The sequence below is a fragment of the Pleurodeles waltl genome, chromosome 2_1, assembly GCF_031143425.1.
Source record: "Pleurodeles waltl isolate 20211129_DDA chromosome 2_1, aPleWal1.hap1.20221129, whole genome shotgun sequence".
Lineage (NCBI taxonomy): Eukaryota > Metazoa > Chordata > Amphibia > Caudata > Salamandridae > Pleurodeles > Pleurodeles waltl.
Window position 1 is genome coordinate 275,069,260 of NC_090438.1, and position 20,267 is coordinate 275,089,526.

At 43.1% G+C, this 20,267-nt stretch overlaps 1 protein-coding gene across 1 annotated transcript in view; it reads right to left on the bottom strand.

Moving 5' to 3' along the window:
* Positions 1 to 20,267, bottom strand: part of LOC138263236 (transmembrane 9 superfamily member 2-like) — a 696,131-nt gene that overhangs the window by 192,207 nt on the left and 483,657 nt on the right. Inside the window, exon 13 of the mRNA XM_069212440.1 lies at positions 7,012 to 7,171. Within this exon, the coding sequence (XP_069068541.1) occupies positions 7,012 to 7,171 (160 nt within the window). The remainder of the gene's footprint in view (positions 1 to 7,011; positions 7,172 to 20,267) is intronic.

Below are 20,267 nucleotides of genomic sequence, written 5' to 3' on the forward strand. Positions count from 1 at the left end.
CAGAATTGGATAGAGTTAGAGGTCTGTGAAGAAGGGGGCGCTCAGCGCATGGCTCTTGAAGGCTGATTTGCACTCCTGCACACGTGTTCCATCTGGTGAAATGCAGGGCATGTATATGCGCACAGTGAGGGTTACTTGGATAGAGGTACCTTCCAAGGCCTGGCACAGGCTGACGGTACCCGCAGATGCATTGTGGCAAAGGGAGCCGGCTTGCAACCTAGGCCACATATACCTACAATGGTTGGAGGTAGGCAACTTGGGATCAGGAGGTGTAAGAGTCTGGACCATGCCGCATAAGACACAGAGGCTACTCAGAATGGGGGAGGTCATTAGTGAAGAGGGTTCTCACCTCGAGTGCACAGGCCAGATGTTCATTCACTGGGTGTGTGGAGAAGCTTGCCATGAGGAAGAAAACAAAATAGGACAACGGGACAGAGTGGAAGTTGATAGATAAGGTGAAAAGGTAATGGAAATAAAGAAAAACAGAAGGTTGGAATACAGTACAGCTGGATAGAAGGAGGTTGGGAGGAGGAGTGGGTAACTATGGAGGACTTGTATTGAGGAAGGAAATAAAGGAGGGACACAGAAAAGTGCAGGGAGAAGGATATGAAGCCGAGAGAATAAAGACAGGAAAGTCCCAGGGTTGGAAAATGGACAAAGAATGTAGGAAGGGCAGAATGATGATAAAGATAGGAGTGTAAAGAAAAGGAGGAAAGATAGGAACGAGAAGTGGAAAGAGAGAAAAGATGCAGGATAGGAAGGCAGAATAACAGGAAGGACATAAACATTAGAAACATGGGGAGGGAAGAAGATTTGGAGAAGAGAATGAGGGGAAACAGGGATTTGAATGTAGAGACAAAAGGGGGCATGTATGGAGAGGATGACCTATGGGACTGAGATAGTAAAAAGGAAGATGTGAATAAGCAAGAATTGCTGAGAAAAAAAAATGGCTGTGAAACATCGAAATGAGAGAAAAAGGAAAAAAGAAGGAAGGACGATAAGAACAAACAGAAAGTGATAGGTAACCAGATGGGAGGCATAAAATTGAAAGGGGGTTATCAGGGCAACACCTGTGCACTAGTTTGATAGGTTAATCTCACAGGTAACGAAATTCGTTAGTGGAGTACTTAAGTGGTTTTGCACATGGTTGCTGCCTAGGAGCTTTCATCCGGGGGGAGTTTTGTAGTTGTGTTCTTCTAATGTAACAAATTAAAAACTTGAATAAAACAGATTTTCAAAAAAAAGGAGACAGGTAAACAAAGATGACAACCAAGGACGTCAGAGTTTGGGGAAGAGAGAATGGTAGGATGTAGATTGCAAGAGAGAGGAGGCAGGTTGAGAGAGAAGTAGAGGAGAGTGTAAAGGGAGAAAGAAAAGTGGGGAAGATAAGGAGGCGCAAGGAGACATGACAAAAACTTTAGAAAAAGAGAAAGAAGATAAGGACAAGTAAGAGAAGTTGATTGAGACAAGAAAAGCTGCAAGGAGGAGATGAGATTCATGACAATAGCGAAGAGACAAGAATGGTACGTAGAATGATTAGGGTCACAAGGTTCAGTGTCACTGGTGCTCAGAGGTGCAAGGAGCTCACTGTGACCCTGTAATGGGTCTCTTAATACCAAGCCAAAGGTAAGGGGAGGTAAATTTTTGTCTGGTTTAAATTATGGCCGATGGTACTCTTGCTGTGCCACTGAATTTGGTAGCCCGCACCCTTCACATGCTTGCATATTAAGGTATTGCTTATCTTCAGTGCACACTGCCTTGACTGTAGTGCACGAAGCGCCTTTATTGCCACACAAAGATAAGAAAATCAGAGTGAACATTGCTGACCAGTGATATTTGCAAAAATGTTAAAGTAAACTTGACTTTAATGCACAGAAAAGTGATATTCTCCTTTCTCTCCAAGTACTGAAACACAGCAATAAATGATCTTGAATAACTGACCTCAGGTACAGTAGTTTGTATATACTGGTCCAAAAAACAAGCTGCAGCATATTTGCACATCCTTCCATTTAGGCTGTACGTGGAAATATCTACTATAGAAACATAATGCTGCCGAAATACTGAAGACCAAAACAGAGTCTGGATTTAAGAGTAGTAAATCTTTACTGACCAATTACCTTCTCAAAATTTCGCCCATCAATATTTTGTATATTATTTTCTGATAGCACAATATTCTGAAGTCAAAATTAAGATGAAGTACCTCACTGTTGCAGTAAAAAAGAAATAAGAAATTCTGTGTGGTTGGGAAGGTGTTGTCTGTCATGAGACGCTTGGCCTGCATCCAGCCTAATTAGTTCGTCCCCTTTTGTCTTGCCGTACTGACATACATACTCGCAGCACACATACACAACCCAACTGCAATGACACACACACTTCCGGGACAGACAAACACACCCACTGTTCAGTAAAAGATCCCCATTACACAGACACACAGTTACACTACAGGTGCACAGACTGATACATTACTTACTGTACATACACACAACCCAAAGCAGGCACACACCCCTAGAGACATACCCCCCCACGCAGGCATGAAGACACCCACTGTAGCTAGACCCATGACACCCCTGCCCCCCCAAGGGTAGACCAAGAAACTCTTATGCAGACACACAACCTCTGCGCAGACACATCCACTGTAGATATACATGCCCTGCACAGACACACACACATATCCTGCAGTTACACCTACACTATGCACAGACACAGAACTCCTGTAGACACAAAACACATCCCCTGTAGATTGACACACATAGAGTCCCCTAAGCACAGTGATTCTTCTTCCACTTAAACATGCTTGCACACACTGGTGAGACTCGCATGGCATACACACACACACACATACACAAATACATGCACACTTTGAGCAGCAATTACCTGCACCAGGTCCATCGTCAAGCAAACCAATCTCCTATTCACTTCTCAAGCAGTAGAGGTTGCTGCTTGGATTAGAGGCTGGGATGACGCAGTTGCACAAAGTGCCGTTATGAGGGTGGGCTGACCTGCCAGAATGTGGATGAAGATCTAAGAAAGAGAGGAAGGGTCAGTCACAGTCAATCTCTGCTACTGGTAGACTGACCAATAACTCAATCCAGCAGTGGGATGTACCAGGCTGCACCAAAGGTTTTGGGGCCAGTACTCATCTGGCCGATAGTTGACCCACTGCTAGTGAGGGGGTGAAGGAGGATTGCTGTACTATGTGATTGCATTCCTCACGTTTAGCAGCTCTAAAAATAAAACAAATTTGCTTCTAAAGCTGTGTTGAGCAATAAATGTTCTGTGATTCAGCTCTTCCCCCTCAAAAAGCACAGTCCGATCATAGACGTGACTGCACAGTTCCTAGAGAAAGTGAGCAGTGTTGGATGCAACATCTCACCTGCCTATTCCCATTGTGCTACAGTCTGCTCTGGCCAGTTCCTGATGCTGTTTTATACCGAAGTATTCAGAGATAACTGTGCTAATAGAATAGTCACAAAGCTTACTAACAGGCGGGTGCCCTTGATCTACTCAGCAGCAGGGGCAAAATCGTTTATGCATTAGGCAATGCGTAACCGGAAAGGTTTGCATAACACATGCTTAAATTGGGCCTGACTGAAGCAGAGTTGCTGCATGCAAGGAAACCCATGTAGCTCCGAAAAAGCTGGAAGAAGTCACTATTTCCATTCTAAGGAGCGATATTCTACAAATGCATAAAAATACATATGTATTTTACAGAAGGAGAAGGGTTCCAAGGAAGTTTTGGATTATGTGGCAAAGATGTCCAGCTGGGACCATGAGGGCAGGTCAGAATCCATGGTTGACTTTCAGAATTACCACTGACTATCCAAATTAGTTCCAATGAGATTACATGAATATTTTTTATTTTATGGGATAATCCTGAGAATCTAGTATGGGTTTGGCCCTAATTCGCACATGTTGGACAACCCTAGCAGCTTTGGCTGTTTAAGTCTCTGTAGTTTGTCAATGCTCGTTTCAACTTTGGTTTGCAAATGGCACAGCTTTTCAGTTTGTTAGCCTCAGATGTGCACTTGTAAAAAGATTCACTAACACCTAATCTTTCTTTAATACAATTACAGAATGACTCCTCCCTCAAAACATATTATCTCCTCATTACTTATATTACCATATCAGCTTAGTTCATTGAATAAAAATACTATACAATTCTGTATAACCTGTGTGCGCACCTGAGCACGGGAGATGTCCAACATGAAGGAAAGGTTGGGCATCGGGGAACAGCGTTGATACTCCAGTCGATGCCAGAAATGGAACCACATCCTCGAGGATAAGAGGACTTCTTCCACCTGCCACTTTTTTATGGGAAGAGCTCTTTGAATAACGTTCTCTATAAAGAGTCTTATTGTGAGATGGAGTCTGTGAGGCAGTCTCCCTGTGGGTCTTAATCAAAATTAACTTGGCCTCCTATTCTCTGCTGCCTTTGGAAGCACAGAAGCACAGGAATCACAGGAATGAGGTCATGAACTGACACCACATATAGCCGTTGGAATGAGAATGGGACATCTTAAAGCACCGTCAGTAAGACTTGAAGCCTGGCGTCCTTAGAGAAGACATTTGAGCTCTGGACTGTGTTGATGAGGCACAGGAAAACAGGAACTGATGCCTGTGATGGCGATGCCATGTAAGGTGGAGGATTCGCAGCTGGAGCCACGTGGCACAACCTGGCAGCACTGGGGAGGCATTGATGGAAAAGATTTCCAGACCAGTCTAAAGCCTAGGAGTAGAATTAATTATAGAAGCAATCTATGGGAAGATGTATCTATCAAACTGCAATCCTGGAAATCCGTGGCTTCGGCGCTAAACAAGGCACTGGCGGACATTTACATGCACTTTGCTCCTAACCTCAAGAGGGGAGTTACAGGCTCTTCATTCTGGATTGTATTGAGTAAATCAGATAATTCTGTAAAGAACATCATAAAGCTATACCTCACGGACAGCCAGAGAACCAAAGCCAGATGGGATTCCACCAATTCCATTGAGACATCCATCTCCACACAATCAAAAAAAGGCCTTTGGCATAGAAAGGTAGCCTGCTACCAGGGCTAGTAGTTTTGTGAATACTATCAGAACTATGTCAGAACAAAAGACAGCATCATGTACAGGTAATGCTTATTCTAGATCATAAACAGAAGGGACTTCCTAAGATACTGTTGGCGGGGCCATGGAAATGTGCGTCATGCAGGTCCACAGTGCATAACCAGTTGTTCTGAAAAGCAAACAAGACTTAGGTCTCAGTCAACAACTCAAAATCTGAAGAGAACAAATTCATACTCTAATAGATCCAAAATGTAGAAGAAGATATACTATTTTTTTTTTTTTTTTTACTGAAAACCACTGTCAATAGTAGTGATGCATGTTCTTGGATTTAGTGACTGGCTCAATGGATCTTAGATCAGAACCATCTACATTTCCTCCAGGAGGTCGTAGACACAGCTTGAGACAAATGACCTTAATGAGGGACGCAAAAAGACCTTTTACAATACAACAAAATGAAACCAGTCTGGGCTTTAAGCGTAAATTAAGTATTGCATTGTTTACACGAAGATGCATTGTTTAGGATGCTTCGCTTTCATCTCCATATGCCACAATGTGTTGCCACCAGCTCCGCTCCACTAAGAAAAGGAGCTAGCAAATGAGAGAAAGGAATATATTCAAATCGCATCCATATGGTAACCTCCTCCATGAAGCCATGCATACAATTGGTGGTCCAAGACGAGCAAAGCTAGTGCTGAAAAGACAATGCTACAAAAGAGTTTCTCAGCAAAAACCCATGGTTTTGCATCGGCATCAACATGTAAGGGGCCTTTAAACAGGTCTTGGATACAGATTGGAAGTATATGTCACTTCTGAGCCCGGAGGGGACCCAAAGGGTCAGACGGCAAGCAAGATGGATCTGGTATCGTCAACCTGACTGGAGGCCCCAGCAGTTTCATGGGGCCCAAAGGCGCACCAGAGGGAGGCTATAGTCTGTCAAAAATCTGCTGCAGCCATCCTTGAAGGCTACAATCTGCTACACTGTCACCCATGACCTGGGAAAATCAGGGTGCACTGAGCTCAATTGGGGAATTGGCACCATGACTGGAGATCTAGAGCAGGGCTTAAAGTGAGGCTTGCTCTTTTTCCTTGGATACAGAATGGCAGGAAGGGGTCAGTCCCACTTTGCTTTCCTGTGTCTGCATTTGAACTTGCCAGAGGACTGTGACCACGAAGTTGACTTCTCCTGGGAATGGCCTCAAGAGCGGGATTGAGTCTTTACCCACGAACCGGAGTGTGACTTATGTGAGGGACATGTTGACTTCCTATGTTCTGCAATGTACAGCTTTGCTTCATCTCAGATCGCCTTCAGGTGCACGAGGAAGCATTTATAGCACAACTTTGAGTCGTGGTGTTCCGATCCCAGGCACCAGACACACCTAGTGCGGGTCTGTGACAAACGTCTGATTTCTATAGTCAGAGCATGATCTGAAACCTGCTGTTTCAGGAGGGGACCTCATTACCTAGCATACTACGCAACTAGAACCAAAAGCCACAAGAACCTCCAGCAGGGAAGACTAGCACAGGCCTTTCCTTGGAGCTAGAATTCCCTCTTACTAAGGCAACGCCTGGGAGTATATACCAAAAATAAAATAAACCCAATATACTCATGAACAACAGTCAAACCAGTTAAAAGAAAAATCATCCTATCTTAGCAAAGAAAGACTAAGACAAGAGGATAGCTGAAGTCTCATGGCCATTAAGTCTGTCTGAGAAATGTGTAAGTTGAAGAAAAAAAAGGACATTATTCAGGATGATTCAAAGTTCTCAAAAAAGGGTTTATATAGTTGCCTTTCACTAGGGTGACGCTTCACCTCAATCTTAGGTTTGCGATGGCGAAGTAAGGATTCTGAGTAAATAATATTAGCAGTAATTAATAGGTTCATTTGTATACATTGAAAATAGATTAATCCAATCAAATATATTTCTAAACAAGTAGGTGATTCGGTTCCTGTCGAGACTTACCCTCTGTTTGAATCCAAAGTATGCACCAATAAACGTTAATGGCACTGAAATTCCAATCCACATTGCCAAAATTGCAACAAGAGTGCCGAAGGGAATTGCAGCTGATGATCCTTTCACCCAAAGAATAAGATTCATAAGGAAAAAATCCACAAAGACAATTCTGGATTGAAACAAAAATTCAGTTAGTCATGTCTGTAAGAACAACAAAATGTTGCATTTGTTTAAGTATTTGTCATAGTGCTAAACAAAGATAGACTTAATTTTATAACAAATGGCTCTCAAAGTTCTGCTGCTTATAAAGGGCCCCGGAAATGTTAACCAATGTGTTAATATCAGATATTGGTAAAAACCTGTGACCATGTGCAACAATCTGCATGATAAAGGATGACAGAGCATTTTGTTGCATGCACACAAGTAGCTCCGATGGTATGTATATAAACTTGCCTCCAATGATTATCAAAAAAGAAAGAAACCGATCATTTGGATTAATTTCACACAATTTCAAACAACTTTTCTCGTTTGCCAAGAAATCAGCTGAAACAAACATTGATAACTTTAATAGTAGTTCTCCTGACAAAAACAAATTATATCCAGTTGTGTGAAAGAAAAGGGGGGAGAGGGGAAAAAAAAAAAAGAAAACGGACCTTTTTTGGCAAGTGAAATATGTTAACAGGGTTCGGGGAAAAGGAGTGCTGAGCTACATCGAAATGAAGAGGGGCTAAATGGGCTGCAATTCTACAATCCAAATGATCAACACACAATGACAATGTCCATATATACCGTGCCAGTGCTTAAGTGAAACAAAGAGTGCCAGTGCTTGAGCTCTGCTCAGAAACCAGCCGCAAGTGCAACTGATCATCAGGGCACTGAATGCAAATGCTTAGCGAGATTTGAAGATAAAGATAAATATCGCTAACAGTAAACTGGGAGAGTGAGACTAAAGAAAAAGTTCAGCTGTTGGACATTAGCATCAGGAAACTCGGGGAGGCAAACAGCTTAGTTCTATCCTTATCTCTAAAATAAAAATGTCTATTAAGTGTGGCAGCGTTGATCATATAAATCAATGCAGAAGTAAAGGGTTGGCTCACACCTCCGCCATTCAAAGATGTTATAAATGTTGCGGGCAGAGACCTGGTTCACAGGTTCTATCAGTGCACAAAGTACACAGTCCATCCACTTTCAGTCACGCCACTGAAGTGATGGTTCTTCAGTGTTGGGATTTTTTTTAAAAAAAACACAGGGGTGTATTTGGTGTCCAATTTGTAATCTAAACTCCATGGCTTCCCCCTCAGCTATTCAGTTGGAACGTGGGTTACCTCAACTTCTGTGCTCACGCTGGCAGCAGCTCGGATGTGGGGAATAATATATTGGGGAAACTGGCTCTATTCGTGCAGCGTTGAAGCTTGAAATTTTCCTAACTATGAGAGGGAAAAGTGCTTTCTATACCATCTTTTTGAAAAACCTTGGAAATGTTTCAACTATCACCGGTTGAGGTTTTCCCTCTTTGAAAGCTGTGTTGAAAAATTTGTTAAAGAGGTCATTGTTCACAGTGAGTAGGAGTAGAGCTATTTCACGCTGCCTTCGGTGTGCGAGAAACTAAATAACAGCTGGTAGCATTATTCATGTGGAATCTTTGGCACAGGGTACGTAGAGTTATTTTGTTATTAAGGCTGAATCTACTACCCCTCAGTGCTTAATTTGTAAATTAAGAGGTGCCGGTGCTCAAAGCCCTTCTCTTAAACACCAGGCTGCTGTAATTAAACTTGCCAGCACTGAATACTGAGGCAGCGTAATCCTGAAGCCATCTCGGGCCTCATCAATCCATTTACGGCCACCCCTGCCCCTTCAGCTCATCCTGCAACTTTCTACTTTCTCCCTTTATGACGCTTTTTAGTTTTTCCTTCTTCCGTCTTTCACATATGTGTCTTTTGCTTGTAGCAAATGCTTGAGGCATAAGAATAAACCCCGGCCCTCACAAATAAGTGCCGGTGCTCAGCATCGAAAACAAGCACAAATTAAGCACTGCTATACCATAAGCGCCTAGGAGCGTACCCCCAGGAAGGAAAGGTACTGTGAGCTTTGTCTCCCGTGTGTCCAAAACTTGAATCATGTTATTTTTGCTTGCCCAAAACAGCTCTTTGCACGACGTCGTTTCCTGAAACACATTTTTCTTAAACATAATATAATTTCGGCCACTGATGCCAAACCTTGCTTGTTTGCCCCTCCTAATGAAATGGTTTGTGCGATAATTTTTTAAAATGTCTTTTTAAAGTACTTTAAAAATCCTGGTTGCAGGGATGAAATCATTTTACTGCTTTTGCGTATAAGTTGTTTTTGCTTTGCCCGTCTCTCAATTATAATTTTGTCCTTTGCAAGTTATATTGGATTTTTGTACACTACAATTTGCAGCTTTGTGAAAAGTTTAGTATTGCCTATTATGTTTATGTCTTTATGTACTTGATATTGCATTTTTTTGCAATCTGTAATTTGCACACATGATAAGCACCACTGCATACTCTGTAGTATTTTATCACTGTATGGATTCTTAAATGTGTTTTATCTTTTTGTCCAAATGTATTGTTTATATTGATTATGTTTAAGCGGACATCGGTTGCGTTCCAAAACATAAATGAAATACAAAATTGCCTTTAATCCATTATCAGACACTCGCTGCCCCTTTCCCTAGCTCTTGTTTTGCTCTCTCTTCCTCTTCTTTTCGATCTGTATGTTTTCTCCTTTCTCGCACTTGCTAAATATCTGATGTGAGAAATAAATGCTGGTCCCCGAAAATAAGTACCGGGGGACTCCCACCGGCTCAAATTAAGCACTGCTTAAAATAAACTGCCTGCTTGTGGTTCAGTCACAGCACTATTGCCAGACCACCGAAGGTGGGCAAAAGAAACAGTTGAAAAAAATACATGCAACAGATGTCAATGAAGTGACCATATAAAGGCATATAAAAATAGCCCATTTAATGTGAAAGAGTCTTTGTGTAGTCACAGGGCATTTGCTGTAGTATTTACATGCTGAAACGTTGTTCTTTGGGTCTCACAGCCGAGCGAGACCCCAGGAGGTGGTCTCCCTATGCACTTCCTGGCTGGCACAGATGTAGCATTTATTGATATTTGGGAAGTGGTGTGCTGTCTTAGTGGTGTGCTGTCCTTGTGATGTACTGCAATCATAGCAGCAGTACAACAATGCTGTGCAGGAGCCCTTAAATAAACAAGACCGTTTAATGAAAGTGAAAGTGCATCACCAACAGCCCCAGCTACTTTCACGCACGGTTAGACTGGGACGGAAGGTAGGCCTGGGCACCCTAGAAACAGGTGGCCCACATTTTCGGAGTGCGCCTTTTCGCAAAATACTGCTTCAGTGTTTTAAGTATTATGAAAAAAAGGGGGGAGGGTTGCCTAAAAAAGGCATGTTTTCTTAACTTCACTGAGATCAAACAGGCAAATGCTGTCAGGACTCATTGTGCATGGATTAGTTCACACTGGTGAATCACACTTGAATATAAGTGAGGCCACTTCTGCTCACGCCCACGGCCCCTACCTGCTCAATCTGCATATATTAATGGGACAGCCCAGTGAGAAACTGGGAATGCCACCATTGCCTCCTTGGTAAAAGCAGGGCCGGACTTGCTGTAGCAGGCATCAGACATTTTTCCGGGAGGCTGGAAGAGTGGGGGCAGGTTTTGTTACTGGAGGCCAGTTTTGCAGCTGTGCTGCAATATTGGCCTCAAGTAACAAAGGCAGCAGTGCTTCAGACTCGGGGATTGGTCAGACAAGAAACTGACAGGGCTGCTTTGGGTTCCCAGTCTAGCCATAGGTAAAAGGGAGGTAACAGGGGCCCATCTGCCTCAGGCAGAAACACTGCCCACATTGGCCTCCACACTGCTCAGGAAAGCAGCCTACAGCTTAGGGTGAGCAAATGTCCCGGTTTTGCCTGGACAGTCCCGGTTTTTTAAGGACCGCCCGGTGTCCCGACACTTTATCAAAACAAGGACATGTCCGTTTTTTGAGAGAGGGTTGGATGAACGTGCACATTAATCACAGAGTTCTGCAGGCTCACATTTTATTCGGCCCTCTTATCACACCTGAGACAACCTAACATTTGCAAGCTCACCTGTTCTGCTGCCATGCATCATTCAAGCAGCACAGCAGGATTTAATGAGGGGGTGAATAGGGTCTCCCACAAGCCGGGCTCATCAACAGTCAGACCTTTGACGAATCCTCCCAAAAAAACTTTCCAAAACCATTTGACAGTCACGTGAGCTGCTGTCTGGAAAATTTGGGGGTGATCCGCCAAGCAGGGAACAAGATAAAGGGTGAGGTGACATTTAGAGCTTTTCCAATGTTAATTTCCATAGGAAAAATTAAACAGGGGTAGCACAAAAAACACTGGACGGAATTACACCAAATTTGGCAGAAAGGTAGCTCTTGGTCCAGAAAATTTCCTTTTTGTTATTTGGTGTAAATCCGTTCAGTAGTTTTTAGAAATTTAAGAAAATCCAAATTTCTAAATGTAGGGACGCAAAGGTTTCGCCACCCCTAACGATCTCGTGCAGAGATCTGATTGGCTGATAACACTTCAACAACATAAGTGTTGTCAGCCATCTTGGGACTCTGCTTCACCCAGACAGACAATCTGACAGCCACTCTCACCCTAGATACACCCTCTCACATCTAGAGAGGCCACACCCAACTTGCGCTGTGCACGGCCAGAGGCCCGTGCACAGCATGGGGTTGAGTGGTTATAGGGAGTTGGCTGCAGAGTCTGGCTGCAGGCCAGGCCTTGCGGGCAACCTCCCTTGCGCACAGGTGAAAGGCCATGCATGGTGCAAGTTTGTGTGCTTGTAGGCGGTTGGCCTCAGGCCCACTGCCAACCACCACCATGCACAGCCGAAGGCCATGCGTGGCGGTGACTGGATTAACTTATAATCATGACAATTACTTAAGTTAAAAACCACAGAAATTCACTGAAAAAAATAAAGGTTACAGGGACGTTATAGTTAGGAAGTAAATTAAAAAAGGCATAGAAATTCACTGAAAAACACAAAGGTTATAGGGACGTTTTAATTAGGAAATAGAGTTAAGAAAAACATAGAAATTCACTAAAACAAAAAAAAACTAAGATTAGGACATCACTGATGACATCTCAAATGACATCACTGATTATATCATCCATGCACTGACACACCCACTCATTCACACATAGAAACTCTTCTATTTCCACGCACACACAATTACTCACATATTTCTTCACACATAGATAAAACTAGTGATATACAGACATTCACTCACTTAAGTCACTGACAGAACCACTTAGTCACCCATACAGTATGAACTCACATATTAAGAGAATCATACAGCTAGTTACACGTACACTCATACACCTATACAGCCATTAACACACCCACCCATACAAAGAATCTGAAAAAACAATTATTACATCACTCATCTATCGACATTCAGTGAATCAACTGCACAACCAATAACACATCCACACACTCACCCATTCAGTCTCTAACATACCCACTCAGTCTTCAATAGTCACTAACACCCATAATCATTCAATTAAACCATTCACACACCAACTGACTGACATGCAAAGGCACTGATACACCCACAGTCAGTCACCAATGTAGCCACTAACACACCCACTCATTCACCAACACAAGTAATAACACATTCACTCATTCTCCAGTATGCAAAACTGACACACCCACTCACTTTATGATACACCCACTTACACACATATTCACTCTCACATACAGTCAGTGACAGAGGTACTCAGTTATAATTGCAGTCATTAATAGACTCAGTGACTTAACTAGAGAGTAACTCATTCACTAATTCACTCAGAAATAGAATGACACCTCTTGCTTTACACACAAAACCACTCTCACAATCACTCACTCAGTCACTGACACACCCATTCATTCAATCAAATACAGACAGTCACACAGTCATTTCATCACCCATACAGATATTCACGTGTCCATGCACTGTCCCATACACTAATTGAACCAGTCATTCACCCATAGAGCCACTTATACACCCACTTACACATTCATACAATAAGTTACAGTAAGATGTCATCAACGATGTCATTTGAGATGTCAGTGATGTCACTGACCATGTAATGAGTTATACAATCTGTGAGGTCATAAGCAGTGCATTAGGAGGGCGCAAGTTACAGTTAACTAAGATAACTATAACTGCTGAATTTCTATGGCTTTGTACGCTTGAATTGTGAGTCTAACTATAACGTCCCTCTAACCTTTTTTTGTGTGTGAATATATATGAATACATATATCACTAAACGACACAACATGTCATTCAGCAATACATATACATATATATGGAAAATGTCACTTACCCAGTGTACATCTGTTCGTGGCATTAGTCGCTGCAGATTCACATGCTGTGCACATCCCGCCATCTGGTGTTGGGCTCTGAGTGTTACAAGTTGTTTTTCTTCGAAGAAGTCTTTTCGAGTCACGAGATCGAGGGACTCCTCCCATTTCGGCTCCATTGCGCATGGGCGTCAACTCCATCTTAGATTGTTTTCCCCGCAGAGGGTGAGGTAGGAGTTGTGTATGCTAGTAATAGTGCCCATGCAATGGAGTGAATACGTATGTACATAATGTAGTTTAAAGTAATATATTTACAAATTTACAAATGTTCAAGATCAACTTCTAAACGGCTACAGGCTCCCGGGGAGGCGGGTGGGCGCATGTGAATCTGCAGCGACTAATGCCACGAACAGATGTACACTGGGTAAGTGACATTTTCCGTTCGATGGCATGTGTAGCTGCAGATACACATGCTGTGCATAGACTAGTAAGCAGTTATCTCCCCAAAAGCGGTGGTTCAGCCTGTAGGAGTTGAAGTTGTTTGAAACAATGTTCGTAGTACTGCTTGACCTACTGTGGCTTGTTGTGCCGTTAGCACATCTACACAGTAGTGTTTGGTAAATGTATGAGGCGTAGACCATGTAGCTGCCTTACATATTTCGGTCATTGGAATATTTCCCAGAAAGGCCATGGTAGCACCTTTCTTTCTAGTTGAGTGTGCCTTTGGTCTAATAGGCAGTTCTCTTTTTGCTTTAAGATAACAGGTTTGAATGCACTTAACTATCCATCTAGCAATGCCTTGTTTAGAAATTGGATTTCCTGTATGAGGTTTTTGGAAAGCAATAAATAATTGTTTTGTTTTTCGAATTAGTTTTGTTCTGTCAATGTAGTACATTAACGCTCTTTTGATGTCTAATGTATGTAGTGCTCTTTCAGCTACAGAATCTGGCTGTGGGAAGAACACGGGTAATTCTACTGTTTAAGTGAAACGGTGATATGGCTTTTGGTAAAAATTTAGGATTTGTCCGTAGAACTACTTTATGCTTGTGTATTTGAATAAATGGTTCTTGTATGGTAAACGCTTGAATCTCACTTACCCTTCTTAAAGATGTGATGGCAATTAAAAATGCAACTTTCCATGTTAAGTATAGCATTTCACAAGAGTGCATGGGCTCAAAAGGTGGACCCATGAGTCGTGTTAAGACAATGTTGAGGTTCCATGAAGGAACTGGTGGTGTTCTTAGTGGTATAATTCTCTTTAGGCCTTCCATAAATGCTTTTATGACTGGTATCCTAAACAGAGAAGTTGAGTGCGTAATTTGCAGGTAAGCTGAAATTGCTGTAAGATGTATCTTAATGGAAGAAAAAGCTAGCTTTGACTTTTGCAAATGTAGTAAGTATGTTACGATGTCTTTGGCAGATGCGTGTAAGGGTTGAATTTGATTATTATAGCAGTAATAAACAAATATTTTCCACTTATTTGCATAGCAATGTCTAGTGGTAGGTTTCCTAGCTTGTTTTATGACCTCCATACATTCCTGTGTAAGGTCTAAGTGTCCGAACTCTAGGACTTCAGGAGCCAAATTGCTAGATTCAGCGATGCTGGATTTGGATGTCTGATCTGTTGTTTGTGTTGCGTTAACAGATCTGGTCTGTTTGGTAGTTTGACATGAGGCACTACTGCGAGGTCTAGTAGTGTTGTGTACCAAGGTTGTCTTGCCCATGTTGGCGCTATTAGTATGAGTTTGTTTTGACTCAACTTGTTTACCAGATATGGAAGGAGTGGGAGAGGGGGAAAAGCGTAAGCAAATATCCCTGACCAACTCATCCATAACGCATTGCCCGGAGACTGATCTTGTGGGTACCTGGATGCGAAGTTTCGGCATTTTGCGTTTTCCTTTGTTGCAAATAGATCTATTTGTGGTGTTCCCCAATTCTGGAAGTAAGTGTTCAGTATTTGGGGGTGAATCTCCCATTCGTGGATCTGTTGGTGATCCCGAGAGAGATTGTCTGCTAACGGATTCTGAATTCCTGTAATAAATTGTGCTATTAGGCGAATGTGGTTGTGAAGCGCCCAATGCCATATTTTCTGTGCCAGGAGACACAACTGTGTTGAGTGTGTCCCTCCCTGTTTGTTTAGGTAATACATCGTTGTCATGTTGTCTGTTTTGACAAGAATGTGTTTGTGGCTTATTATGGGTTGAAATGCTTTCAGCGCTAGAAATACTGCCAATAGTTCTAAGTGATTTATGTGAAACTGTTTTTGCTGAGTGTCCCATTGTCCTTGGATGCTGTGTTGATTGAGGTGTGCTCCCCACCCTATCATGGAGGCATCTGTCGTTATTACATATTGTGGCACTGGGTCTTGGAAAGGCCGCCCTTGGTTTAAATTTATACTGTTCCACCATTGAAGCGAGGTGTATGTTTGGCGGTCTACCAACACCAGATCTAGAAGATGACCCTGTGCCTGCGACCATTGTGATGCTAGGCACTGTTGTAAGGGCCGCATGTGCAACCTTGCGTTTGGGACAATGGCTATGCATGAGGACATCATGCCTAGGAGTTTCATCACCATTTTGACTTGTATTTTTTGTTTTGGATACATGGCCTGTATTACATTGTGAAAAGCCTGAACCCTTTGTGGGCTTGGAGTGGCAATCCCTTTTGCTGTGTTGATTGTGGCCCCCAAGTATTGCTGTGTTTGACACGGCAGAAGGTGTGACTTTGTGTAGTTGATTGAGAAACCTAGTTTGTGTAGGGTTTCTATGACATACTTCGTGTGTTGTGAACACCGTTCTAGCGTGTTGGTTTTGATTAACCAATCGTCTAGGTACGGGAACACATGTATTTGCTGTCTTCTGATATGTGCAGCTACGACTGCCAGGCCTTTTGTAAAAACTCTTGGCGCAGTTGTTATTCCGAATAGCAACACCTTGAATTGGTAATGTACCCCTTGGAATACAAACCTTAAGTACTTTCTGTGTGAAGGATGTATCGGTATATGGAAATATGCATCCTTCAGGTCTAGTGTTGTCATGTAGTCTTGTTGTTTGAGCAGTGGGATTACGTACTGTAATGTCACCATGTAAAAGTGATCTGATTTGATGTAGGTATTTAATGTTCTGAGATCTAATATAGGTCTCAGACTCTTGTCTTTTTTGGGTATGAGAAAGTACAGAGAGTAAACTCCTGTTCCTTTCTGTTGGTTTGGTACTAATTCTATTGCTTCTTTCTGTTGCAATGCTTGAACTTCTAGTCCTAGAAGATCTATATGTTGTTTTGACATATTGTGTGTTTTCGGTGGGACGTTTGGAGGGAATTTGAGAAATTCTATGCAATAACCATGCTGGATAATTGCCAGTGCCCAAGTGTCTGTTGTTATCTCCTCCCAATGTTTTTAAAATTTGCTTAGTCTCCCCGCCACAGGTGTTATGTGTTGGGGATGCGTGACTTGGAAGTCACTGCTTGTTTTGAGGAGTTTTGGGGCTTTGGAACTTCCCTCTATTTTTTTGGAATTGTCCCCCTCTATATTGCCCCCGAAAACTTCCCCGCTGATATTGGCTTTGATAAGTGGGCCTTGCTTGTGAGGTTGTGGCCTCTGTAGGTTGACCTCGAAACCCTCCCCTAAATTGTGTTTTGCTAAATGTGCCTCTGCTCTGTGGGGAGTAGAGTGCGCCCATGGCTTTTGCCGTATCAGTATCTTTTTTGAGTTTCTCAATAGCAGTGTCGACTTCCGGCCCAAACAACTGCTGTTCATTAAAGGGCATATTCAGCACAGCTTGTTGTATTTCCGGCTTGAATCCTGACGTACGCAACCATGCGTGTCTCCTTATCGTTATTGCAGTATTTACTGTCCTTGCAGCCGTATCTGCTGCATCCATTGCTGACCGTTTCTGATTATTGGAGATACTTTGTCGTTCTTCCACCACTTGTTGTGCCCTTTTCTGGAACTCTTTGGGTAAGTGTTCCATGAAATGCTGCATTTCGTCCCAATGAGCTCTATCGTATCTTGCCAAAAGTGCTTGTGAGTTGGCAATGCGCCATTGGTTTGCTGCTTGTGCTGCAACCCTTTTACCTGCAGCATCGAATTTGCGACTCACCTTGTCTGGAGGTGGTGCGTCTCCCGAGGTATGAGAGTTTGCTCTATTGCGAGCTGCCCCGACAACCACAGAGTCTGGTGTTAATTGCTGCGTAATATAAACAGGGTCTGTTGGCGGTGGCTTGTACTTCTTCTCCACCCTTGGAGTTATGGCTCTGCCTTTTACAGGATCCTGAAATATTTGTTTGGAATGTTTTAGCATTCCCGGGAGCATAGGAAAGCTTTGGTATTGGCTATCAGTGGAGGATAGTGTATTAAACAAAAAGTCATCCTCAATTGGTTCTGCATGCAAGGTGACGTTATGAAAAGCAGCTGCCCTTGAGACCACCTGCGTGTAGGATGTATTGTCTTCAGGTGGCGACGGCCTTGCAGGATAACAGTCTGGGCTGTTATCTGATACAGGAGCATCATAAAGGTCCCATGCGTCGGGATCATCTTGACTCATTGCAGTATGAGTCGGGGATTGCATCAGTGGTGGAGTGGCTACTGGTGATGTATGCACTGATGGTGGTGGAGTTGTTTGTTTTGCCACCTTTGCCTGTGGCTGCTTGTCCTTTTCTTGAAAGGCAAGTCTTCTTTTCATCTTAATTCGGGGAAGAGTGCTTATCTTCCCTGTGTCCTTTTGAATGTGGAGCCTTCTTTGAGTGTAGTCTGGCTCTACTGATTCAAGTTCTTCTCCGTACTTATGTTTTTGCATCTGGGAGGACAATCCCTGTTCCTCTGTGTAGGAACCTGTTTTCGGTTCCGAGGCTGGATGTTTCGGAATCGAAACCTTTTCGGTCGCCTTTTTGGGCTCCGAGGAAACCTTCTTTATTTTCGGCGTCGTGGTGTCTCGGTGCCGACCCATTTCGGTGCCACTGTCTCGGTGCCGAGTCTGCTCGGAGCCGCTGTCTCGGGCCCAAGATTGCTGTGTGGCGGTATCTCGCCCGGAGTCAGATCACTTCGCCACAAGCGTGCCCTTTTTCGGTGCCAATGATCGGTCACCTATTTTTCGGGTTAAGCCATGGCCTGTTGGCGGTGGCGTCACCTGGGCTTTTGTTGTCTTCTCGTGAGTTTTATGTTTCGACGTCTTACTCACGGTTTTTGGCGTTTCTTCGGGATCGAGCTCGTCAGAGTCCGATTCCTGAATGGAGAAGGTTTCTTCTTCCTCAGCTAAACGCCCTTGTCCTGTCGGCGCCGACGCCATCTGTAGTCTTCTTGCTCTTCGGTCTCTTAATGTCTTCCTCGACCGAAACGCTCGACAGGCTTCACAGGTATCCTCCTTGTGGTCTGGAGACAGACACAAGTTACAGACCAGATGCTGATCAGTATATGGATACTTGTTATGACATTTTGGGCAGAAGCAGAATGGGGTCCGTTCCATCAGCCTTGAAGAGACACGTGGCCGGGCCGACCAGGCCCCGAGGGGGATTGAAAAAACCCCGAAGGGCCTCCGGAGGTCTTCAAAAGTTGGTGTCGATCTGTTGTAACTAACCAGATAACAAACGCAAACAATACCGACGATTTTTCCGAGATTCTAACTAACTTTCCGACCCGAAACACAGAGCGAAAAGGAACACGTCCGAACCCGATGGCGGAAAAAAACAATCTAAGATGGAGTCGACGCCCATGCGCAATGGAGCCGAAATGGGAGGAGTCCCTCGATCTCGTGACTCGAAAAGACTTCTTCGAAGAAAAACAACTTGTAACACTCCGAGCCCAACACCAGATGGCGGGATGTGCACAGCATGTGTATCTGCAGCTACACATGCCATCGAACATATATATATATATATATATATATATATATAAAAAACTGAATTGTGTCAAGATTTAGTCCTATTTCTATGTTTGTGCCCGGCCCGGTTTTTGGTTGTGAAAATCTGGTCACCCTCCTACAACTGCACCTCAGATACTGCCCACTGAGTGCCTGCCTTACTAATCTGAACCTGCTTTCACACTGAGCTTTTTTAGGGTCGAGCACTCTCGCCCCCGTTGTAATCTCTCTACGGGCTTTTAACCATGCCCCTGTCTTGCCCATCACTTTTGTTGGGTTGTGGGCTTGCCTTTTAAAATTCGCTTGATTTCATTAGTGAAAGGTATGGATACATCATGCCTTTTCCAGCGTTTAGCTCTCCTCAAGTGCACTGACCAACTACTAAAAACATACGAGGCTCCTTGGTTTTCCATATGGTTTCTGGACTACTTTTTCTTTTTATTTCATATGCAGCGCGATCTCATTTCATAAAGGGATTATTTAAATTCTGGTGGTCAGTAGTGAATTAATCTAAAGAGGTGTTTATGTGTTCCTCGGCAGACTATGGAACTTAAACTAAAACTAAATATTAAAGTTAACAAAATGTTTAACTCAGACATGATCTCAAATGCACTTGTATGATCATGAGGCAGAATAAGTTGGAAACGTCACAGTTTGCAACTTATTCTGTCTAAAGTTTATGCATTAGGTCGGAGCAATTTAGGCTTAAAGAAGTTGCCTCAGATGAAAAAACACACAGGTACTCTGTACAGTTGTCAGAAATGGGGTCTCTAGTTGGCAGTCGGTTTGAACGCTGTCCAAGTAGGGACCCTTCTCTAGTCAGTATAAGGGAAATACCAGCTCAGATAACTTCTGCTCACCCCCTTGGTAGCTTGGCACGAGCAGTCAGGCTTCTCTCCGAAGCAATGTGTAAAGCATTTGCACATAACATACAATAACAAGTGAAAACACAACAAAAGGACACCACACCAGTTTTAGAAAAATTGCCAATATTTATCTGTGTAAAACCAGACCAAACCGATAAAAAAAAATCCAACACACAG